A 19505-nucleotide genomic window follows, 5' to 3' on the forward strand; every position below is an offset into this window, starting at 1 on the left:
TTGGTTGCTGTTTTGACAACAATTCAAATTTAACCAATTAATATAAATTATGCCCAGCATACTAAAACTCAGTTGAGTTTGAATTTATTGTATTGGCAACATGACAGGTTACAGTATTGGGTGGTACAAAACCAGGACATTTGAAAATGGGTCAGAGCAACTGCCACCGAACAGCAAAGCAACTGCCATGGAGCTGGAGAGCTAACTGCCCACTGAACATCTTGCTCTCAAAGAAATAAGGCGGCACCCTATATCAAAAGGTACCTTTTCCTGCAGAAGTAGTAAAAATGATGACCCAGGGAGATCAGGTGAAAGATAGAAGACAGTGGAGAAGACAGAGACTACGTGGACTTAAATCTCAAGTTTATGTAATTAGATTAGATTCCCTTCAACATGAAACAGGCCCTTCGGCCCAACAAATCCACACCGATCCTCTGAAGAGTATTTCACCAGACCCATTCCCCTACCCTATATGTACCCCTGACTAATGCATCTAATACCAATGCATGGCCAATTCACCTGACCTGTACATCTTTGAATTGTGGGAGGAAACCGGAGCACCCGGAGGAAACCGGAGCACCTGGAGGAAACCCACACAGACACAGGGAGAATGTGCAAACTCCACACTGACAGTCACCCGAGGTAGGAATCAAATCTGGGTCCCTGGCGCTATGAGGCAGCAGTGCTAACCACTGAGCCACCGTGCCACCCCTGTTTGGATTTGTTAATAGTTTTTGTTTTGCGTTTTATTAGGGAAATAAATTGTTAATTTCCTTTAAATAGTGGAAATTAGGAGTTCTCTATCACTCTCACATTTTTAACTGAGTACGAGGCAAGTTTTTCAGGGTGTTTGGTTTTAATTAGTAGAGGGTTTAGACTTCTGCATTGTTAAATGGAGTCAGGTTCAATCAAAGCTCTCAAGAGGGAACTGGTTTATTATTCAAATAGGAAGAACAAGCAAGACTGAGGGGAAAATGCAGCAGAGTTACACAAGATGAATTGTTTCTTCGGAGAGTCAGCACAGATACATTGGGCTAATAGTCCTCCTGAACTATAACTGTTCTAAGATTCTGAAATAACTGCAGAAAATTGTATAATTATTAGTACGCAAGAAGATTCTAAAAATGCTGCTAATAAAACACAACCACATACAAGAATGATTTTGAACTAGTTTATTGGAAAATACAAGCACTTTTCCACTCTGTAAAGAACGTTGCTGCTTGAAGTGTTTTTGTTTCCTGTACCCAATTACTCTAATAGAGACAAATAAATATATTTAAAATTAAACTGCACAAAAAGCAAACTATATAAAAATCAAAATATTGTGTTTAAAGAAAGAACACATCAGGAAGATGGTATTTCATTTCTTTACTCAAAGCAGACATGTGATTAGTAATAATTTACAACTGCAGACATACAGAATAGAAAATAGCTTGCAACAGTTATGACTATTTTTCCTAGACCAGCTAGAATATCTTATTCATTGAAAGAATTTATAATTGAACTTATAACAATACTTTTTAACAGATTACAGACAAAACTTCAGAACTATTATTAAAAGCTTGCCTGATCTCACATAGCTGATACATCATCAGAGTAGTGGAAGCAGATTTCTCTTTCTTGATAGGAAGTGAAATTTATTTCAAAATAGGTATTTATTACACAGTGAAGTTTTAAAATATATTTGAAGTATGATAATTATTAATGCTTATTTACAAACACAAATATTCTTTATTGCTTTATTTAATAGCTTATATCAGCAATAATTACCCAGTTTACCTAAATAGGCTTCTCCATCTATATAACTAATTTCTTGCATCTAGCACATGTTCATAACATTAACCCTTTCAAAGGTTTCTCACGTGAAAGTATGGTTTCAGAGGTATTAGACGTCATAGCATCATGCATCTGTTAAGTTATTATTTCAGGCAATTATAAGAAGTTTGTTTTGAGTTACCAAGTAAATGTGATTGAATTCAAAGTAGTACAAGGTAACAATATGATAGAGTAAACAGGGACAATAAGAGCATTTAGTTCCTTCAGATTTTTAACAAACTATATGCATAAATGAAGTACTGCAAAAAAAATTTCTGAAACAATTACTTATGCATTTTACAGCTACAATATTGCCTGAGTCACCAACTGAATAAACCTGAATAATAAAATTTATGACTGGAGATTTAATTACATCTCTTTGTTTTTTCTCCCAGTCTAGTTCAATGTGTTGGATCAAGGACTTCCATTTGATGAAATCACTGCTATGGGCAAAGTATTGCTGTAGTTTCCCATTGCCTTCTGTATGATGGTTGACCAAAAGTCTCTCCCACTCTTGCCATCTGCCATCAGACATACAGAAGGACTTACAGGCTGATAGTCAATCTTTTGGCCACTTTACAAACATACTTTCCATTGCCAAAAAGTTCCTGCCACGGGACTCTAAATTGACCTTTTGACCTAGACGTACAGACGTAACAGACGTTGTACCATAAGACGACCTATTAATAACAGAACAAAATAATCAAAATGTTTTCACTTTTCCCAGGAAAACACCCAACATCTGTTGGAAACATGTTCAATAATTTTTTTTCTATGAGGTCTACCTATTTTCATCTGCCTTCATTTTTGCACCCTCTTCACAACAAACTACTTTCCATGGGCTGTGTTTCTTCAGCTTAGTGCTGAAGCCCATGATGGCTGTGATTCCCAAATTCCCAAAGAACACCAGAAGGAATTCACTCATACTTGCTTTTAAAAAGTCTACCTACAGATCATTCTGAAGCCAATTATATTTCATATAATACCACTACAAAAGTACACAACTCCCTCTCAGTTCGTACTTCATGCACTGTTTCTGGAATTCAAGAACATTAACACAAAGTTCTTCCAGTCAGAACTGTATGACACATCTTTGGCCCTCAATGATTCCAGGCCCCTGAGATAATTCACCTGTTCCCAGCCCAATAACGCCCATCTATCTTTACAGCAACATTATTGCAAAGAATAACAAACCTAAAACATAAGAAAATAAACTGCCATTAAATGCATGCTTGTTCCAAGAAATCTGTTTGCAAAATGTAATATCTCTGTGCCACCATTGCTGTGTTTCTTATGATTGCTGCTTTTTCCTCTATTCCAGAAGATCCATTTAAAGCATTATCATAGTCCTACAAAATTGCAATTTGTCAGGAGTCAGGTTGATTAGTTTTCCACGATCGGGCTGCGATATTTTCAATGATTCGAGATTCTAAAGTAACAGCTTTTGAAGCACCCTATTGATGATATTTTTTACAAAATTACAAAATACACATCAAGCACATTTAACACACTCACAGTTCACAATAACTCTCCCTATCCCCCAACAATTCTTACTGCTAATGCCCATCTACTCCGCCTAATCCTCCTCTAATTATCTGTCAGTGGTTAGCGCTCTAATTGCTTATTCTTTCTCAAGAACCCCAAAAAGTTAAGATGACCATGCCACCCAAGTTGTTTGTAAAACATTTCTTTCTATATCTTTAGCCCATTCTTACTAGAAATCAAACATGAAAATTCTCTACCAAGGTTGAACAGTAAATAGATGCTGCACCGAAACAAAACCAGAATCATAGCTACGTCTAAGTATGAGATAATTCACCTTCACAACAGAAACACACCCTTAAAATCATCATTATTTCACCATTAAGCTGTTAAATTTTCAACTCTAAGCCACATGGTTATTCAAATTTGCACTCTAAAGCTGCTTCTCTTTGCATCAGAGAACAAGCTTCATTGTTTGGTAATATACAAGAATGCTTTTCTGTAAAATACTCACACTTTTATAACAAAGTTGCCTTTTGAGCTCTTTTTACAAGATGCAATTATTGACTTGCATTTTTTGTGCTTCAGGAGGTCCAAGGGAAGTTTTGCTAAAACTGACTAAAGGAGAAAAGACTAGGAAAGGTGACAAAAAGCTTGGTGGAAGAGGTGAGTTTAAAGAACACAAAAATTAGGAGCAGGAGTAAACCATTCAGTTCCTTGAACCTGCTCCACCATTCAATAGAATTGGAAGGCCATCAATGAAGAGTAAGTGGGATTGAGTGGATGGGAAAGGGGGCAGACAGGAGGAAAAGTTGGAGTACCAAAGGGTTTTAGAGAAAGATTCCACAGTTTGGCACCTGGGTGACCAAAAGTACAGCTGCCAATCAATCTTAAAAGGCAATTAAATATTGAAAATTACTATTATAATAGCTAGATTGAAGCATCATTGAAACTACTGCTTAAAGTTTCAGAAAATTGGAAGACACTTGCAGATGTTTTTGCTGGTAGAGGAACTTGGACGATACATATGGGAGATGTTCTGCCATGAGACTGAGATGAAGAAGAAATTGAGCTTTCACTAGAACTGCTCCGAGTCTCTGTACTTGTGCTACTTTTCTTCATCTTTCGTCTCTTTGCCAAAGGAGCGTTTTCAACACTTTGGAGGAAAAATCCTTCTCTCTTGCACTTATTAACAGCCTAAAGTAGAAAGCAATACTCAAAATATAATATAGTCATAACAAATGTAACATTACATAAAATATTCTTGAAAGATTTCCTGACATCCTAGTTAAATGCATTGGAGAACTGTAGGATGATGGGATTAATTTAACTGTTCACAATGTGAGGTTGTCTAATTTTGATAAAGTTTTCAATGCTGACAAGGTGATACCACATATTCTTTCCAATTGCCAATTTTTCCCAAGCTACTTCCAGCTCTAAAACAGGTGTGGTGTGCACCAAGAAACATGAGAAACCAGGTATGTAAAATGCCATAAAGAATTATTTTTAGCTTGTCAATTTTCCAGCCTTCTCTTCTGAAGGTTTTCAACTTTGTGATGGGGTACAGTTCAAAAAGGTAGAAGGCAACCTCTACTATTTCATCCATGTGGCTATTATTCATGAACAAATTTCTAGCAGTTCAATTTTCTAGACTTAAATCCAGATGCCAACAACTATCTAGTTACCAACTACTGGATGGCCTCAGCAACTTGTTGGAACATGGTCACATTTGAAATATATAAATAAGCTAGAACTTACATTGTGGGAAGGGGACATAATGTTTCAAGCTAATCCTAACATTTGAGTAGCTTTGTAAATGTGATATTTGTGTTTACTTCATGAATAATAGTGCACTATATTTGAAAAATCTTCAAAATAGTTTTGATTTTTTTGAAAAGAACACTGCTTTGGAGCAAAATCTGAAAGAACTGTGGATGCTAAAAATCAGAAACAAAAACCGAAATTGCTGGAAAAGTTCAGCAAATCTGGCAGCATCTGTGGAGAGTAATCAGAGTTAATATTTCAGCTGCAGTGATCCTTCCTCAGAAGAGTTCTCTTCACAGATGCTGTCAAACATGCTGAGCTTTTCCAGCAATTTCAGTTTTTCTTACTGCCTTGGAATAAACTGACAAAACAATGCAGAGACATTGCTGTAATATTATCATTCCAGTTTAATTTCTGATTTAAGGTCTTACCATAAAAGAAGCTTTGAAGTAACTGTTTGTGGAAGATTCAAGAATATTTGGAGACATCAATGGATTAGAGGACAAGCAATGGCTATTTTGAAACCAGTTGTTGAATCTTGAGCTAGATAACTTCAGACGAGAGTTTGGATCCACAGTAAGTAAACCTATAGAATTGTGAAGTCATATGTACTGTCATTCTAAAATATCCCAAATAGATACAGGTATATTAAAAAAAAAATCCCTGGTATATTTTTATGAATGTATGTGTATTATCTATATGTACATTTACTTGTAAATAATAAATAAGCAACATATTAGTTTACATAAATGTCTTTTGTTGCAACACTACCTGAGCAATTTATTTGCAATTTTAAAATTGAAAGGTACATTACCTTGCACCAGCTCTTTAGCTTCTTGAGAAACATTGTTCCAGACTTCTCCAGCAAGCGAGTAGTTTCCCTCTTTTGTTGTTCTTGTTTTTTCATCAATACTCGATATCACAGTTCGCTGCATATTTTGGAAAGGAATCAGTCCAGACAACATTGTATACTAGAATGCAACAAAATACATAACCATTATAATTGGCTATTTTCAAAGCAATGGAACATAGTAAATATTTGGGTAATTAGGAATTATATGTAGTCCCATTCTAATCTTTAAAAGATTCCAAATAGATAAAGGTACATTTAAAAAAAACTATTCCCTGGTCTACTTTTATCTACGTATGTGTATTATCTATACATATGTACACATTTGTAAATAATAAATAAGCTACATCATTTAGTTTACATAAATGTGTTTTATTGCAACACTACCTGAACTAGGTTTCTAAGTAATGGAAAATGTAGTAAATATTTGGGTAATTAGGAGGAAGCATCAATCTCACAGATTACCTTTCTAATTAGATGATTGTTGCTCCATATATAAAAAATGTTAGACAGCATCAGAAAAAAGATTTTGGCGAAGTTTGGGGAGGTGACTATATCCTGTAGCAGAACATTAAATCTGCCACTTCTTTTCCTTTCTCCACTTGAAATTCTTGGCAGTGACAACTTAGTCTGGACGGCCAAGGAATGGCATAAAATCAACAAGTGTGGAACTGGAAAAGCACAGCCGGTCAGGCAGCATCTGAGGAGCAGGAGAGTTGACATTTCAAGCATAAGCTCTTCTTCAGGAGCGTGGGGGTGCCCAAGGGGGTTGAGAGATAAATGGGAAGGGGATGGGCTGGGGTGGTGTAGGAAGCTAGGAATGCAATAAGTGGATGAAGGTAGGGGGTGATGGTGATATGTTGGAGTGGAGGGTGGAGTGAATAGGTGGAAAGGAAGAAGGACAGATAGGACAGTTCAAGAGGGCAGTGCCAAATTAGAGGGTTGGATCTGAGGTAGTTTCCTCATTTATTTTTCATGTAAAATTTTTTTTAAAAAAATCACTTACACCTGGTTTTTCAGCAAATGTGTAATTCAGACTACTTTGGCAGTGTATAAATTTAGATACTTTTAGTAGCAGCAATGTTAATGGACTGGTAATTCAGAGCGATGGACTATTAATCAAGACAAAATAGGATTTCAGATTCTATCACGGTACTTTGAGAATTGTATTTCATTTTTTAAAAACCTGGAAATAAAAATTTGGTATCAGTTAAAGTGACATGAAATGACTTGATTGTAATAGCAACCTATTTGATTCACTAATGCTATTTCTGGAGAAGAAAACATTAATCTTTGTCTGTATGCCATTCGAGTCTTACACCAATAAGGTTGACTCTTGACTGCATTCTCTAGAAGCCTGACAATCCATTCAATTACAATGCAACAATCACAAGAAAGAATTGGTTGCAATAGTCCAAGACAAAGGTTCACTACCTTCTTCTGACAACTAGGGGCTGGGTAATGAATCCTGACCTTGTCATTTATATTCACATTTCAGGGTTAATTTTTTTAAAAAGTATGGAATAGTCTTCCAATAAACTTCTGCAAAATTAAAAATAATGGATCAGGGTAATTTTTGTACATTGAGATATCATAATCTGGATTAGCCCCTGCACCACCCGACTCCAGTAAATGTGTGATTATCTAATTTGGTAGCAAATACAGGAAGAAAATTATCTTAATGGCAATATGTTAAGAAAGTGGTGATGAGCCAGTGAATTCTCTGTCACAGAAAATAGTTGTGGTCAAACATTAAAAGTTTTTAAGGAGGAGTTAGATACAGTTTTTAGGGTTAAAGGCATTAAAGGGTACGGGGTGAAAGAAGGAACAGATACTGAGCAGGATGATCAGCCACGATCGTATTGAATGGCACAGCAGACTCAAAGAGCCAAATGGCCTACAATTATTTAGAACAATAGAACAATACAGCACAGAAGTGGTCCTTCGGCCCACGATGTTGTGCTGAACATTTGTCCTAGCTTAAGCACCCATCCATGTACCTATCCAATTGCTGCTTAAAAGTCACCAATGATTCTGACTCTGCCACTCCCACAGGCAGCGCATTCCATGCCCCCATCACTCTCTGGGGAAAGAACCTACCCCTGACATCCCCCTATACCTTCCACCCTTCACCTTAAATTTATGTCCCCTTATAACACTCTGTTGTACCCGGGGAAAAAGTTTCTGACTGTCTACTCTATCTATTCCTCTGATCATCTTATAAACCTCTATCATTTTATTATTTTATATGTATGTGTGTTAATACTTCCACCGCAATGCTCCACACTGGTTGAAGCTGCAAGCTTGTACTGTAGCAATTACATTAGGATAAATTAATTAATCTGCTGCTCCTGGGAGGAAATTACACTCAAAAAAGAAAGTTTAAATCAGAGATACAGTGCAAACCTGCATGAATCGGTTTTGAAGAAAAAAATCTGTTCACACTGGGAACATAGATTTGATGAATTTACTCATGTACCTGCTGCAACACATTTTATTTTGAATAGTACAAGATACCACAAGTGAAATCACAGATATAACTTGCATCTCTTTTTATTATTATTTCATTGTACCTTTCGATTTATAAATTTGGTAAAGTATGTTGCACAAGTCTTTTATAGGGCCATGCCATTAAATAAATTAGCAAATTTTCTTCCATGTAAACTTTCTGGTCACTGAAGGCACGAAGATCTTAGAGTTGGGAAATGAAAAACTTTTCCCATACTCACTTACAGAAATAAGATTAGGATAAAGTTTGTAAACTGGCTATTTTTTATAGCCTTTCCAAGTATGACTACAATTGTGTGTTAATTTCTGATACACTATTTCATTTAAGGTGATGTGTATGGAATTCCTAAAAGCATTGCAAGATTTGGACTTTCATTTTGCTTGGACTTTTGGAACTTAAATCCTACACATGAAAGGACAACTATTGAATATGCAGCAATATCAATTCTTCCTTCACAAATGTTTGAATGATACATAACTCAAATATTTTACATACTTACTAATATTACTCCAATACTCCACAGGTCACAAGACTCATCATAACCATTTTGCTTGAAAATTTCGGGAGCTGCATATTGCAAAGTGAAACACGGAGTTTTCAATGGCTGGCTGTCAGAAGGCTTAACTCTTGCAAACCCAAAATCTACTATTTTGATCACTGCATCATCATTCTGATCAGTAAACAAGATATTCTGTTTATAAAAAGAAACAATGATTAAGTGTATTTTCTTGCATTAATCTTTTAAATATTTGCTCACAAGCTATAAAGATAAAATTGTTAAGTGTTAAGATTTATTAACTAAATTTTGAAGCATTTCTTGCATAGGCTTATGTATACTTATTTAGCAGTGTCAGCATTGAATTTTTGTTTCCTTATGGCACATACAAAATAAGTCAAAATAAGTCACACACACAGTATGCATTTCTTCTATCAAAACCCAACATTTAGCCCAAAAACTCAAAATTTGAATCAATTTTCAAAACATTGGCTGGAATGTATTATAAAATTTTAAAAAACTGATAAATCCTTCTGAATCATATAGATGGAAAGTGGTTAATTTTAGTAAAAGTACTTTAACCTCTCAACTCTAGTTCAACAAATATTCAACTAGATTTTTCCAAATAGGCAATCTGTATCAGTGATTAGCATTATTAGAGTGCACAAACGAAGTCTTGTGATACAACTGCACATTAACGATGTTAAATGATCATCTAGTAACCTAACAACCAAAAAAAAAGTACACTTTCAAATACATTAGCATGCCACCAAATGGTAGTATTGAGATGTACTACAAGCATAGTGGCACTGCACATTATGACAATCTTAGATTTAGATTACTTACAGTGTGGAAACAGGCCCTTCGGCCCAACAAGTCCACACCGCCACGCCGAAGCGCAACCCACCCATACCCCTACATTTACCAGTTACCTAACACTACGGGCAATTTAGCATGGCCAATTCACCTGACCTGCACATCTTTGGACTGTGGGAGGAAACCAGAGCACCCGGAGAAAACCCACGCAGACACAGGGAGAACGTGCAAACTCCACACAGTCAGTCGCCTGAGTCGGGAATTGAACCCGGGTCTCTGGCGCTGTGAGGCAGCAGTGCTAACTGCTGTGCCACCGTGCCGCTCACTCTAGCAAGTGCAGTGTCACTGCAGGTGTATTTCATTGCTACCTTTAAAAAGGTACATAAAAACAAATGTCGTAGTAATATATTTTGTTTACTGGACAACACCCAGCCTCCAATTGCCATAAATTATGACAATAGGGCAAAAGTAGAACCTCTAGGATTCTGAGGTATTTTAGGTGTTGGAGATGATTTCCTCGAATTCCAGGAGCAGCAATCACTGTTTTATATGCTGTTGCATTGTTTTGAAAATTTGGGGAAAAAAAAGTCAAAACAACAGCAGTTTAAAAGGGAGAAGAGCAGACAAAGGAAGCACATGGTGAGGACAGTGCCGGAGAGTGAGAGAGAGAGAGAGAGAGTGAGAGTGAGAGTGAGAGTGAGAGTGAGAGTGAGAGTGAGAGAGAGAGACAGAGAGAGAGAGAGTGAGAGTGATAGTGAGAGAGAGAGAAAAAGAAAACCTGCACAATTACCGCCTTTGCTGTTTGAATTAGTGTATCGCTGGACATCGGACTGCATCTGGGAAAATTAACAAACAGTGAAATTCACAACTAATCTTGGAGGAACTGTTGGACGAAGTTCACAGCACAGAATCAGATAAGTTAATTGTTGTTTTAAGTCTGTCCAAGAGAAAGGCTGCAGTAGTGGGTACAGTGGATTCTTTCTTGATTATATGTTTTTGGAGATAAGTCTCTTGATTAAACTTAAAATATAAGCCATAGCTATTAATTTAACCTGGGGCAGTGTTTGTAGAGGAATAAGACAGTGTTATTTTCTGGATCTGTAGATTGTGAAGGAGCAAAAATGGCCTTTGCAGTGATATGTACTTCTTGTCAGATTTGGGAGTTTAGAGAGAGTTTAAGGGTTACTGTGGATTATATCTGCTATAAATGCTGTTGGATGCGAATCTTATCAGATCGAGTGGATTGGTTGGAGAGACAAATAGAAGCAATGAGGAATTTGCAACAGCAACAATATGTGATGGATGGCAGTTATAGAAAGGGGGGAAAGTCTCAGATACAGTCACATAGATGGGTTAACTCCAAGAAGGATAAGAGAGGTAGGCAGCTAGAACAGGAGTCTTTTGTGGATATACCCATTTCGAACAGATATGCTGTTTTGGAAAATGTAGGGGATGATGGATTCTCAGGGGAACGTAGCACAAACAGCCAAGTTTCTGGTATTGAGACTGGCTCGAATGCGACGAGGGGTACTTCGGCTTCCAAGAGATCAATTGTGTTAGGGGATTCTGTTTCTGTGGCCAGCAGAGAAAAAGCAGAATGGTGTGTTGTTTACCTGGTGCCAGGATCAAGGATGTCTCAGAGAGGGTGCAGAATGTTCTCACGGGGGAAGAGGGGCCAGCAGGAGGTCATTGTCCACATTGGAAACAACGACATTGGAAGGGAAAAGGTTGAGACTCTGAAGGGAGATTACAGAGAGTTAGGTAGAAATTTTAAAAGGAGGTCCTCAAGGGGTAGTAATATCTGGATTACTCCCAGTGCTACGAGCTAGTGAGGGCAGGAATAGGAGGATAGAGCAGATGAATGCATGGCTGAGGAGCTGGTGTATGGGAGAAGGATTCACACTTTTGGATCATTGGAATCTCCTTTTGAGAAGTGACCTGTACAAGAAGGACGGATTGCACCTAAATTGGAAGGAGCTAAATTGGAAGGGGACTAATATACTGGCAGGGAAATTTGCTAGAACTGCTTGGGAGGATTTAAACTAGTAAGGTGGTGGGGTGGGACCCAGGTAGATACTGAGGAAAGAGATCGATCGGAGACTGGTACAGCTGAGAACGGAAGTGAGTCATACAGTCAGGGCAGGCAGGGACAAGGTAGGACCAATAAATGAAACTGCATTTATTTCAATGCAAGGGGCCTAACAGGGAAGGCAGATGAACTCAGGGCATGGTTAGGAACATGGGACTGGGATATCATAGCAATTATGGAAACACGGCTCAGGGATGGGGCAGGACTGGCAGCTGAATGTTCCAGGATACAAATGTTACAGGAAGGATAGAAAGGGAGGCAAAAGAGGAGGGGGAGTGGCATTTTTGATAAGGGATAGCATTACAGCTGTGCTAAGGGAGGATATTCCCAGAAATACATCCAGGGAAGTTATTTGGGTGGAACTGAGAAATAAGAAAGGGATGATCACCTTATTGGGATTGTATTATAGACCCCCCCCATCCCCAGTAGTCAGAGGGAAATTGAGAAACAAACTTGTGAGGAGATCTCAGCTATCTGTAAGAATAATAGGATGGTTATGGTAGGAGATTTTAACTTTCCAAAAATCGACTGGGACTGCCATACTGTTAAAGGTTTAGATGGAGAAGAATTTCTTAAGTGTGTACAAGACAATTTTCTGATTCAGTATATGGATGTACCTACTAGAGAAGGTGCAAAACTTGACCTACTCTTGGGAAATAAGGCAGGGCAGGTGACTGAGGTGTCAGTGGGGGAGCACTTTGGGACCAGCAACCATAATTCTATTCATTTTAAAATAGTGATGGAAAAGGATAGACCAGATCTAAAAGTTGAAGTTCTAAATTGGAGGAAGGCCAATTTTGACGGTATTAGGCAAGAACTTTCAAAAGCTGACTGGAGGCAGATGTTTGCAGGTAAAGGGACGGCTGGAAAATGGGAAGCCTTCAGAAATGAGATAACAAGAATCCAGACAAAGTATATTCCTGTCAGGGTAAAAGGGAAGGCTGGTAGGTATAGGGAATGCTGGATGACTAAAGAAATTGAGGGTTTGGTTAAGAAAAAGAAGGAAGCATATGTCAGGTACAGACAGGATAGATCGAGTGAATCCTTAGAAGAGTATAAAGAAAGTAGGAGTATACTTAAGAGGGAAATCAGGAGGGCAAAACAGGGACATGAGATAGCTTTGGCAAATAGAATTAAGGAGAATCCAAAGGGTTTTTACAAATATATTAAGGACAAAAGGGTAACTAGGGAGAGAATAGGGCCCCTCAAAGATCGGCAAGGCAGCCTTTGTGTGGAGCCACAGAAAATGGGGGAGACACTAAATGAATATTTTGCATCAGTATTTACTGTGAAAAAGGATATGGAAGATATAGAGTGTAGGGAAATAGATGGTGACATCTTGCAAAATGTCCAGATTACAGAGGAGGAAGTGCTGGATGTCTTGAAACGGTTAAAGGTGGATAACTCCCCAGGACCTGATCAGGTGTACCAGAGAACTCTGTGGGAATCTAGAGAAGTGATTGCTGGGCCTCTTGCTGAGATATTTGTATCATCGATAGTCACAGGTGAGGTGCCGGAAGACTGGAGATTGGCAAACGTGGTGTCATTGTTTAAGAAGGGTGGTAAGGACAAGCCAGGGAACTATAGACCGGTGAGCCTGACCTCGGTGGTGGGCAAATTGTTGGAGGAAATCCTGAGGGTCAGGATGTACATGTATTTGAAAAGGCAAGGACTGATTCGGGATAGTCAACATGGCTTTGTGCATGGGAAATCATGTCTCACAAACTTGATTGAGTTTTTTGAAGAAGTAAATAAGAAGATTGATGAGGGCAGAGCAGTAGATGTGATATATATGGACTTCAATAAGGCGTTCGACAAGGTTCCCCATGGGAGACTCATTAGCAAGGTTAGATCTCATGGAACACAGGGAGAACTAGCCATGTGGATACAGAACTGGCTCAAAGGTAGAAGACAGAGGGTGGTGGTGGAAGGTTGGTTTTTCAGACTGGAGGCCTGTGACCAGTGGAGTGCCACAAGGATCAGTGCTGGACCCTCTACTTTTTGTCATTTACATAAATGATTTGGATGCGAGCATAAGAGGTACAGTTAGTAAGTTTGCAGATGACACCAAAATTGGAGGTGTAGTGGACAGCAAAGAAGGTTACCTCAGATTACAACAGGATCTGGACCAGATGGGCCAATGGGCTGAGAAGTGGCAGATGGAGTTTTATTCTGATAAATGAGAAGTGCTGCATTTTGGGAAAGCAAATCTTAGCAGGATTATACACTTAATGGTAAGGTCCTAGGGAGTGTTGCTGAACAAAGAGACCTTGGAGTGCAGGTTCATAACTCCTTGAAAGTGGAGTCGCAGGTGGATAGGATAGTGAAGGCGGCGTTTGGTACGCTTTCCTTTATTGGTCAGAGAATTGAGAACAGGAGTTGGCAGTTCATGTTGCGGCTGTACAGGACATTGGTTAGGCCACTGTTGGAATATTGCGTGCAATTCTGGTTTCCTTCCTATTGGAGAGATGTTGTTAAACTTGAAAGGGTTCAGAAAAGATTTACAAGGATGTTGCCAGGGTTGGAGGATCTGAGCTACAGGGAGAGGCTGAACAGGCTGAGGCTGTTTTCCCTGGAGCGTCGGAGGCTGAGGGGTGACCTTATAGAGGTTTTACAAAATTATGAGAGACATGGATAGGATAAATAGGCAAAGTCTTTTTCCTGGGGTCAGGGAGTCCAGAACTAGAGGGCATAGGTTTAGGGTGAGAGGGGAAAGATATAAAACAGGGGGCAACTTTTTCACGCAGAGGGTGGTACGTGTATGGAATGAGCTGCCAGAGGATGTGGTGGAGGCTGGTACAATTGCAACATTTAAGAGGCATTTGGATGGGTATATGAATTGGAAGGGTTTGAAGGGATATGGGTCGGGCACAGGCAGGTGGGACTAGATTGGGTTGGGATATCTGGTCGGCATGGACGCGTTGGACCGAAGGGTCTGTTTCCATGCTGTACATCTCTATGACTCTATAAAGTGCAGCAATGGGTGATGTAGAAGAACAAGATACTTGATCATTGTTACAATTAACACCACTCATTTATATAAAGCAATACAATTATTTCTGCATTTGCCCATCTGAGAATAACAGATCACTAAGACCATTTTTCATTAATTTCTTTGCCTTTACAACTAAATTTACTGCAGGCAGGTAGAGAACTGGCCTCGGTGTGATCTTAAAGAGATGTATAAGATGCTGAGATTGAGAAGGTGAATCTGGAAAATGACTTTAAATCTAACTGTGAGAAGAACACGGGTCATACATTGAAACATTCTAAGACTGGTCTCAGGAAGTTTTGCCCTGTAATTAGTTAAGAAGCAATGGGATGTTAAAATAAGGTTCATTTAAGATCCTTCTGGAAGGATAAGCAAAATACAGATAATAGTTTTAGTATTCTCAAGTATTCCATGACTTTAGTCATTTTAAAAACAAAACAATATTAGTATTGACCTTTAAAAACAGGATCAGAAGAAGTTATTAAAGTAAACCTAAAGCTTTGGTCAGAACAATACAGTTTGGCAATGTGTTGGTTTTCCATCAAAGAGAATAGTTTCCACTATCAGTGGAGTCAAAATCTAGAGGACATAAATTTCAAATAATTACAAAAGAACAAGATGGGAGAGGAAATTACCTAAGAATTCCATTATCTCTATTGGCCAATTGTTTTCCATAACTCCCTCCAACATTAGTCTTGAATACACATCTTTCTCCAGTTTCTCTCCTATTTTCCCTCATGCCATCTCAAAACTTCACAAGATCTAATGCTTGCTCCCTCAACTCTACATCCACTAAATCACTGATGATCCAACTGCCTGCTCCAGGTCCCATTAACTGATATTGTTAATATGGTTTTGTCTTGAATTATTATCCTTCTCTATTTTAAGTCTGATTTCAACGCTCCTTCAAAAAAAAACCCAGACACCATAATCCTTGTAAATCCTGCCCTAAATTCCAAGCTCCCTTTACTCTCCTAGGTCTCTGAATGTGGTGTAATTTCTAAATCTATGTCCATCTATTTTCCTAGTTTGGACCACTCCTATAAGGTTTCCTACCTGAACAGGAGTGAACCAGCTCCTATCAAATTCTCAGATGGTATCCTTTGTGATTGGGAGAAAGATAAACTTCTCCTCCTGGATCTGTCATAGTCTTTGATGTGGTTGACCATATCATCCTCCTCCATTGCTCTTCACTGTTCCCAGCTGGGTGGGATGTTCTCATGATTTAGTTTTCACCTCTCAAACTGTATTTATCGATTCACTTAGTGTAGTTTCTCTTCCGGCTCCCACATGGTTAATTACGGTACATGCTTCCTTCTATTTCTCATCTCCATGCTTCCGTTAAACAACATTATCCAGAAACAGGGTGTTAGTTTTCACTAATATTCTGAAGACATGCAGCTCTACTTCACCATCTCCTCTCCCAACTCCTCTGATATTAGAATGTTATCAGATAGCTCATCAATTTCTGCTATGAATGAGTAGTAAGTTCTTCTAATTAAGCACTGGGAAGACTGAGCCTTTGTTTTCAGTAATTGCCTCAAATTTCATTCCCTACTATTGAATATATCCCCCTCTCTGACAACGGTCTGAGACTAAACAGGTTTGTTGGTAGCCTCGGTGTTATGGTTGACCTGGTATGAGCTTTTGACTACATATTTATTCATTACCATTTCCATTCTCATCCCCAAATATTGGTTAGTTTTGCCCCTATCCCAACTCAGCTATAGCTGAAACCCTCATTCGTGATTTAGTCACCTTTAGATTGATTACTGAATGAATTCTGGTCTCATATTCTATCTTCTGAAACAAGAACAAAGAAAACTGCTATCCTTGCCTGGCCTGGCCTACATGTCATTTCAGACACACAGCAAATATGATTGATCGTAACTGTGATTACTCGTTGGGTAATTAGACATCAGCAATAAATGGTCTAGCCAGCAAAACCTACTGGCTAGGTTTTGAGGAAGTACGGTACAATGCAGAACTCATCAGATGAAATACTACATGCCTCTTTTCATTTTGAGGGTAGTAGTTTGAAGGAAAGAATGCAGAAGATGAGCAACTTAAAAGCTTTGAAGAATATCTGGAACCCTGGATCAATTGTAGGAGATACTATGGTGGAAGAAGAGGATGAATTGGAAGAATTTGCAAGTTCGAACTACATCGCATGAATGAATGATTTAAAAAAATCTCTCCACACCTGGTCTCCTTGAACACTACAACTCTCCAAGAAACTTGTGCTCTTTTAATTCTGGCTTCTTGAGTGGACTCAATTTTAATCACAATTTTGGTGATTACACTACTCACACTCTCTACCTTGCTTTCCTCCTTTCAATTGCTCTTTAAAATCTACCTTTTTGACTAAACCTTTGGTTATATGCCCAAATAACTCAGGTGGTTCAGTGCCATTTTTGTTTTAGAATGCTCCAGTGAATTGTAATGAGACAATTTATTACATTTCAGATGCAATAAGTGGTAGTTGCAGAATGACAGCAGACAAGCATTCACCCTAGCTGGTCTGTCCCAATATTTATGCTCCACACCAGCCACCTTTCCACTTTAACTCATCAGCATGACTTTTTTTTAATTGCTTTTTGTTTCATGTAAGTACTTAAATTCCCTTCAAAATGCATTTTTTTAAACCTGAACTACTTCAAGTGGTAGCATTCCACATTCAAACCAATCTTTGGGCAATAAAGTTTCAGATGAATTCCTTACTCAATTTATCAGTGACAAATTTATATCCCTAGTGTTGAATTTCCTTATAAGAAGAAACATTTTCACTATATGTACATTATGAAACCCCTTAATAGTTTTAAAGGCCTCTATAAAGGTCACTCCTCAAATTTATCTGAGGGAAAAGAGCATCAGCCAGTTTCATCTTTTTTCATAATAGGTACAACCTTTCAATTTTAGTACCAACCTTGTAAACCTTTACAGTGCCTTCTGCAATGCCACCATATGTGTTTTCTTTATTAATTGGAGACCAGAATAGTTCAGTATTCTATGTATCAAAACTCTATACAAATTTAACACAATTTGCTTTTGCATTCTATTGATTCAGAAATAGACCCTGCATGTTTGTTTTTTTTAAATGACTTGCCAACTTGTAAATTTTAATGATTTCTGAAGTTGTGTCCTTCGATATTTTTATTCCCATTTAGACCTTCATTTCCCAAGAAAAATTATTTCTCTTATCACCTTATGTGCAAAACTTTGTGATCTATGCTGAACTAAAAGAGTTGTACTTGAGGGGTTCAAGAAACTGTACATGCTCTGAAAAATAAAATTGTATTGAAAGATTTTATCTATAGTCATGAACCGAGAGAGAAATACTGATTTTTGTCAGAGTTCATCCCAAGTAGATGACGCAGGACTCTGTATTCTATAAGCTGTTACCAGGAACATAGTGGGATAAACATCTCTGCTGCTCGAATATCATCAACTCTGTGAAATATGCTCTTTGATCTATCTAACTTGCTAGTCTTTAAATATAAAAGAGTTGTCCTCAAATGAATGTTGTAGCCTGGCACATTCCAAGGTCCAAGACTACATGCTAGGGGTGCACTATAACTTGGGGCAGTCACCATAAAGACACAATAGGGAATAGGTACTGTCTAAGACCTTTCAGCTATTATGTACTGACAGGCAGAAAATTGCCAGACTTCTCAGGCTGTATACCTCAAGAGAAATGTAGATTGTGAATGTCAAGGGTATTAAAATTATATTGAAGCACTCAGACTGGAAATGATGCAAGGATACAAATTAATTTCTATTACACTTACTGCGATTTTCAAATCAAAATGTTTGGTAATTATACAGTTATACATTTTTTTGGTGTTAAAAAAAACTACTTGATGGTAAAAGTTCTCCAATAGATAGGTACTAGTTTCCAAAATTACAAGTAAAATTTGAAACATTAATATACCTCCGGTTTTAAATCTCTGTGCACAATTCCACAATTGTGCATATAACGAACTGCAGAAACAAGCATGTTCATAATTCTTCTTGTATCAGATTCACTAAAGTGCTTCCTTTTTTTAATACGTTCCAGTAGGTCACCTCCTTTTAACAACTCCAAAACCAAATATGTATGTAACTGGGAGAAGAGCAAAACAGAATTATTGTGTAAGCAGAAAAACAATTTTTAATGACCTATAAGAGGCAGGTAGGCTTGTAAATTCACTTCAGAGTACCAGTTTCTTGACACAATTCTACTCCCAAGCCATTTTTAGTGATGTTGGTTGGGAGATGGAATTTAGTAGGGTGGGTGGGGGGTGGGAGGGGATGCGCACTGAGCTGCAAGGGGCGGATACTCAATTCAGCTTGCTAACGGCCTATTAAAGACCCCCAGAGATGTCATAGAAAAAAATCTGCCTGAAAATGGCCTCGCTTTCCAGTCAGGATTAGAGGTCTTCCCAACTTCCTGGTTTCAGCCAAAGGTCGTCCCATACGGGTGGCATGGCTGCTGAAGACAGGTTTGTAATTTTAAAATTAACAGAATTGCAGATAGGGCACCTACATCTTCAGATGCCCAAAGTCTCATTTGTCCAGGAGTGCAAGATTCTGTTTCTACAGCAGTGGAAGGTTTCTATTGTCTTCCAACTTTGACAGTCCTCCTACTGGTTAGGAATGGCAAGCTCAGCTTCTGGTGAGCAATTCAGTGAAAATCATTGCCAGGTGGCTGTT

General features: G+C 38.2%; 1 protein-coding gene across 2 annotated transcripts in view; it reads right to left on the minus strand.

Moving 5' to 3' along the window:
• Positions 1–1157: 1157 nt before the first annotated feature.
• The window catches only part of LOC122552879 (ribosomal protein S6 kinase alpha-5-like), a 128621-nt gene continuing 110273 nt past the window's right edge, over positions 1158–19505 (minus strand). For both annotated transcript variants that reach the window (XM_043695994.2, XM_043695995.2), the window contains 5 exons: positions 18745–18915; positions 8920–9111; positions 5876–6032; positions 5493–5647; positions 1158–4494 (listed from right to left, as the gene is read on the minus strand). In XM_043695994.2, the coding sequence (XP_043551929.1) occupies positions 4228–4494; positions 5493–5647; positions 5876–6032; positions 8920–9111; positions 18745–18915 (942 nt within the window). In that variant the 3' untranslated portion in view covers positions 1158–4227. The remainder of the gene's footprint in view (positions 4495–5492; positions 5648–5875; positions 6033–8919; positions 9112–18744; positions 18916–19505) is intronic.

Source organism: Chiloscyllium plagiosum, unplaced genomic scaffold (genome assembly GCF_037043375.1).
Source record: "Chiloscyllium plagiosum isolate Xiang-an unplaced genomic scaffold, Cpla_swu_hap1 HiC_scaffold_10, whole genome shotgun sequence".
In the NCBI taxonomy this organism is placed as follows: Eukaryota; Metazoa; Chordata; class Chondrichthyes; order Orectolobiformes; family Hemiscylliidae; genus Chiloscyllium; species Chiloscyllium plagiosum.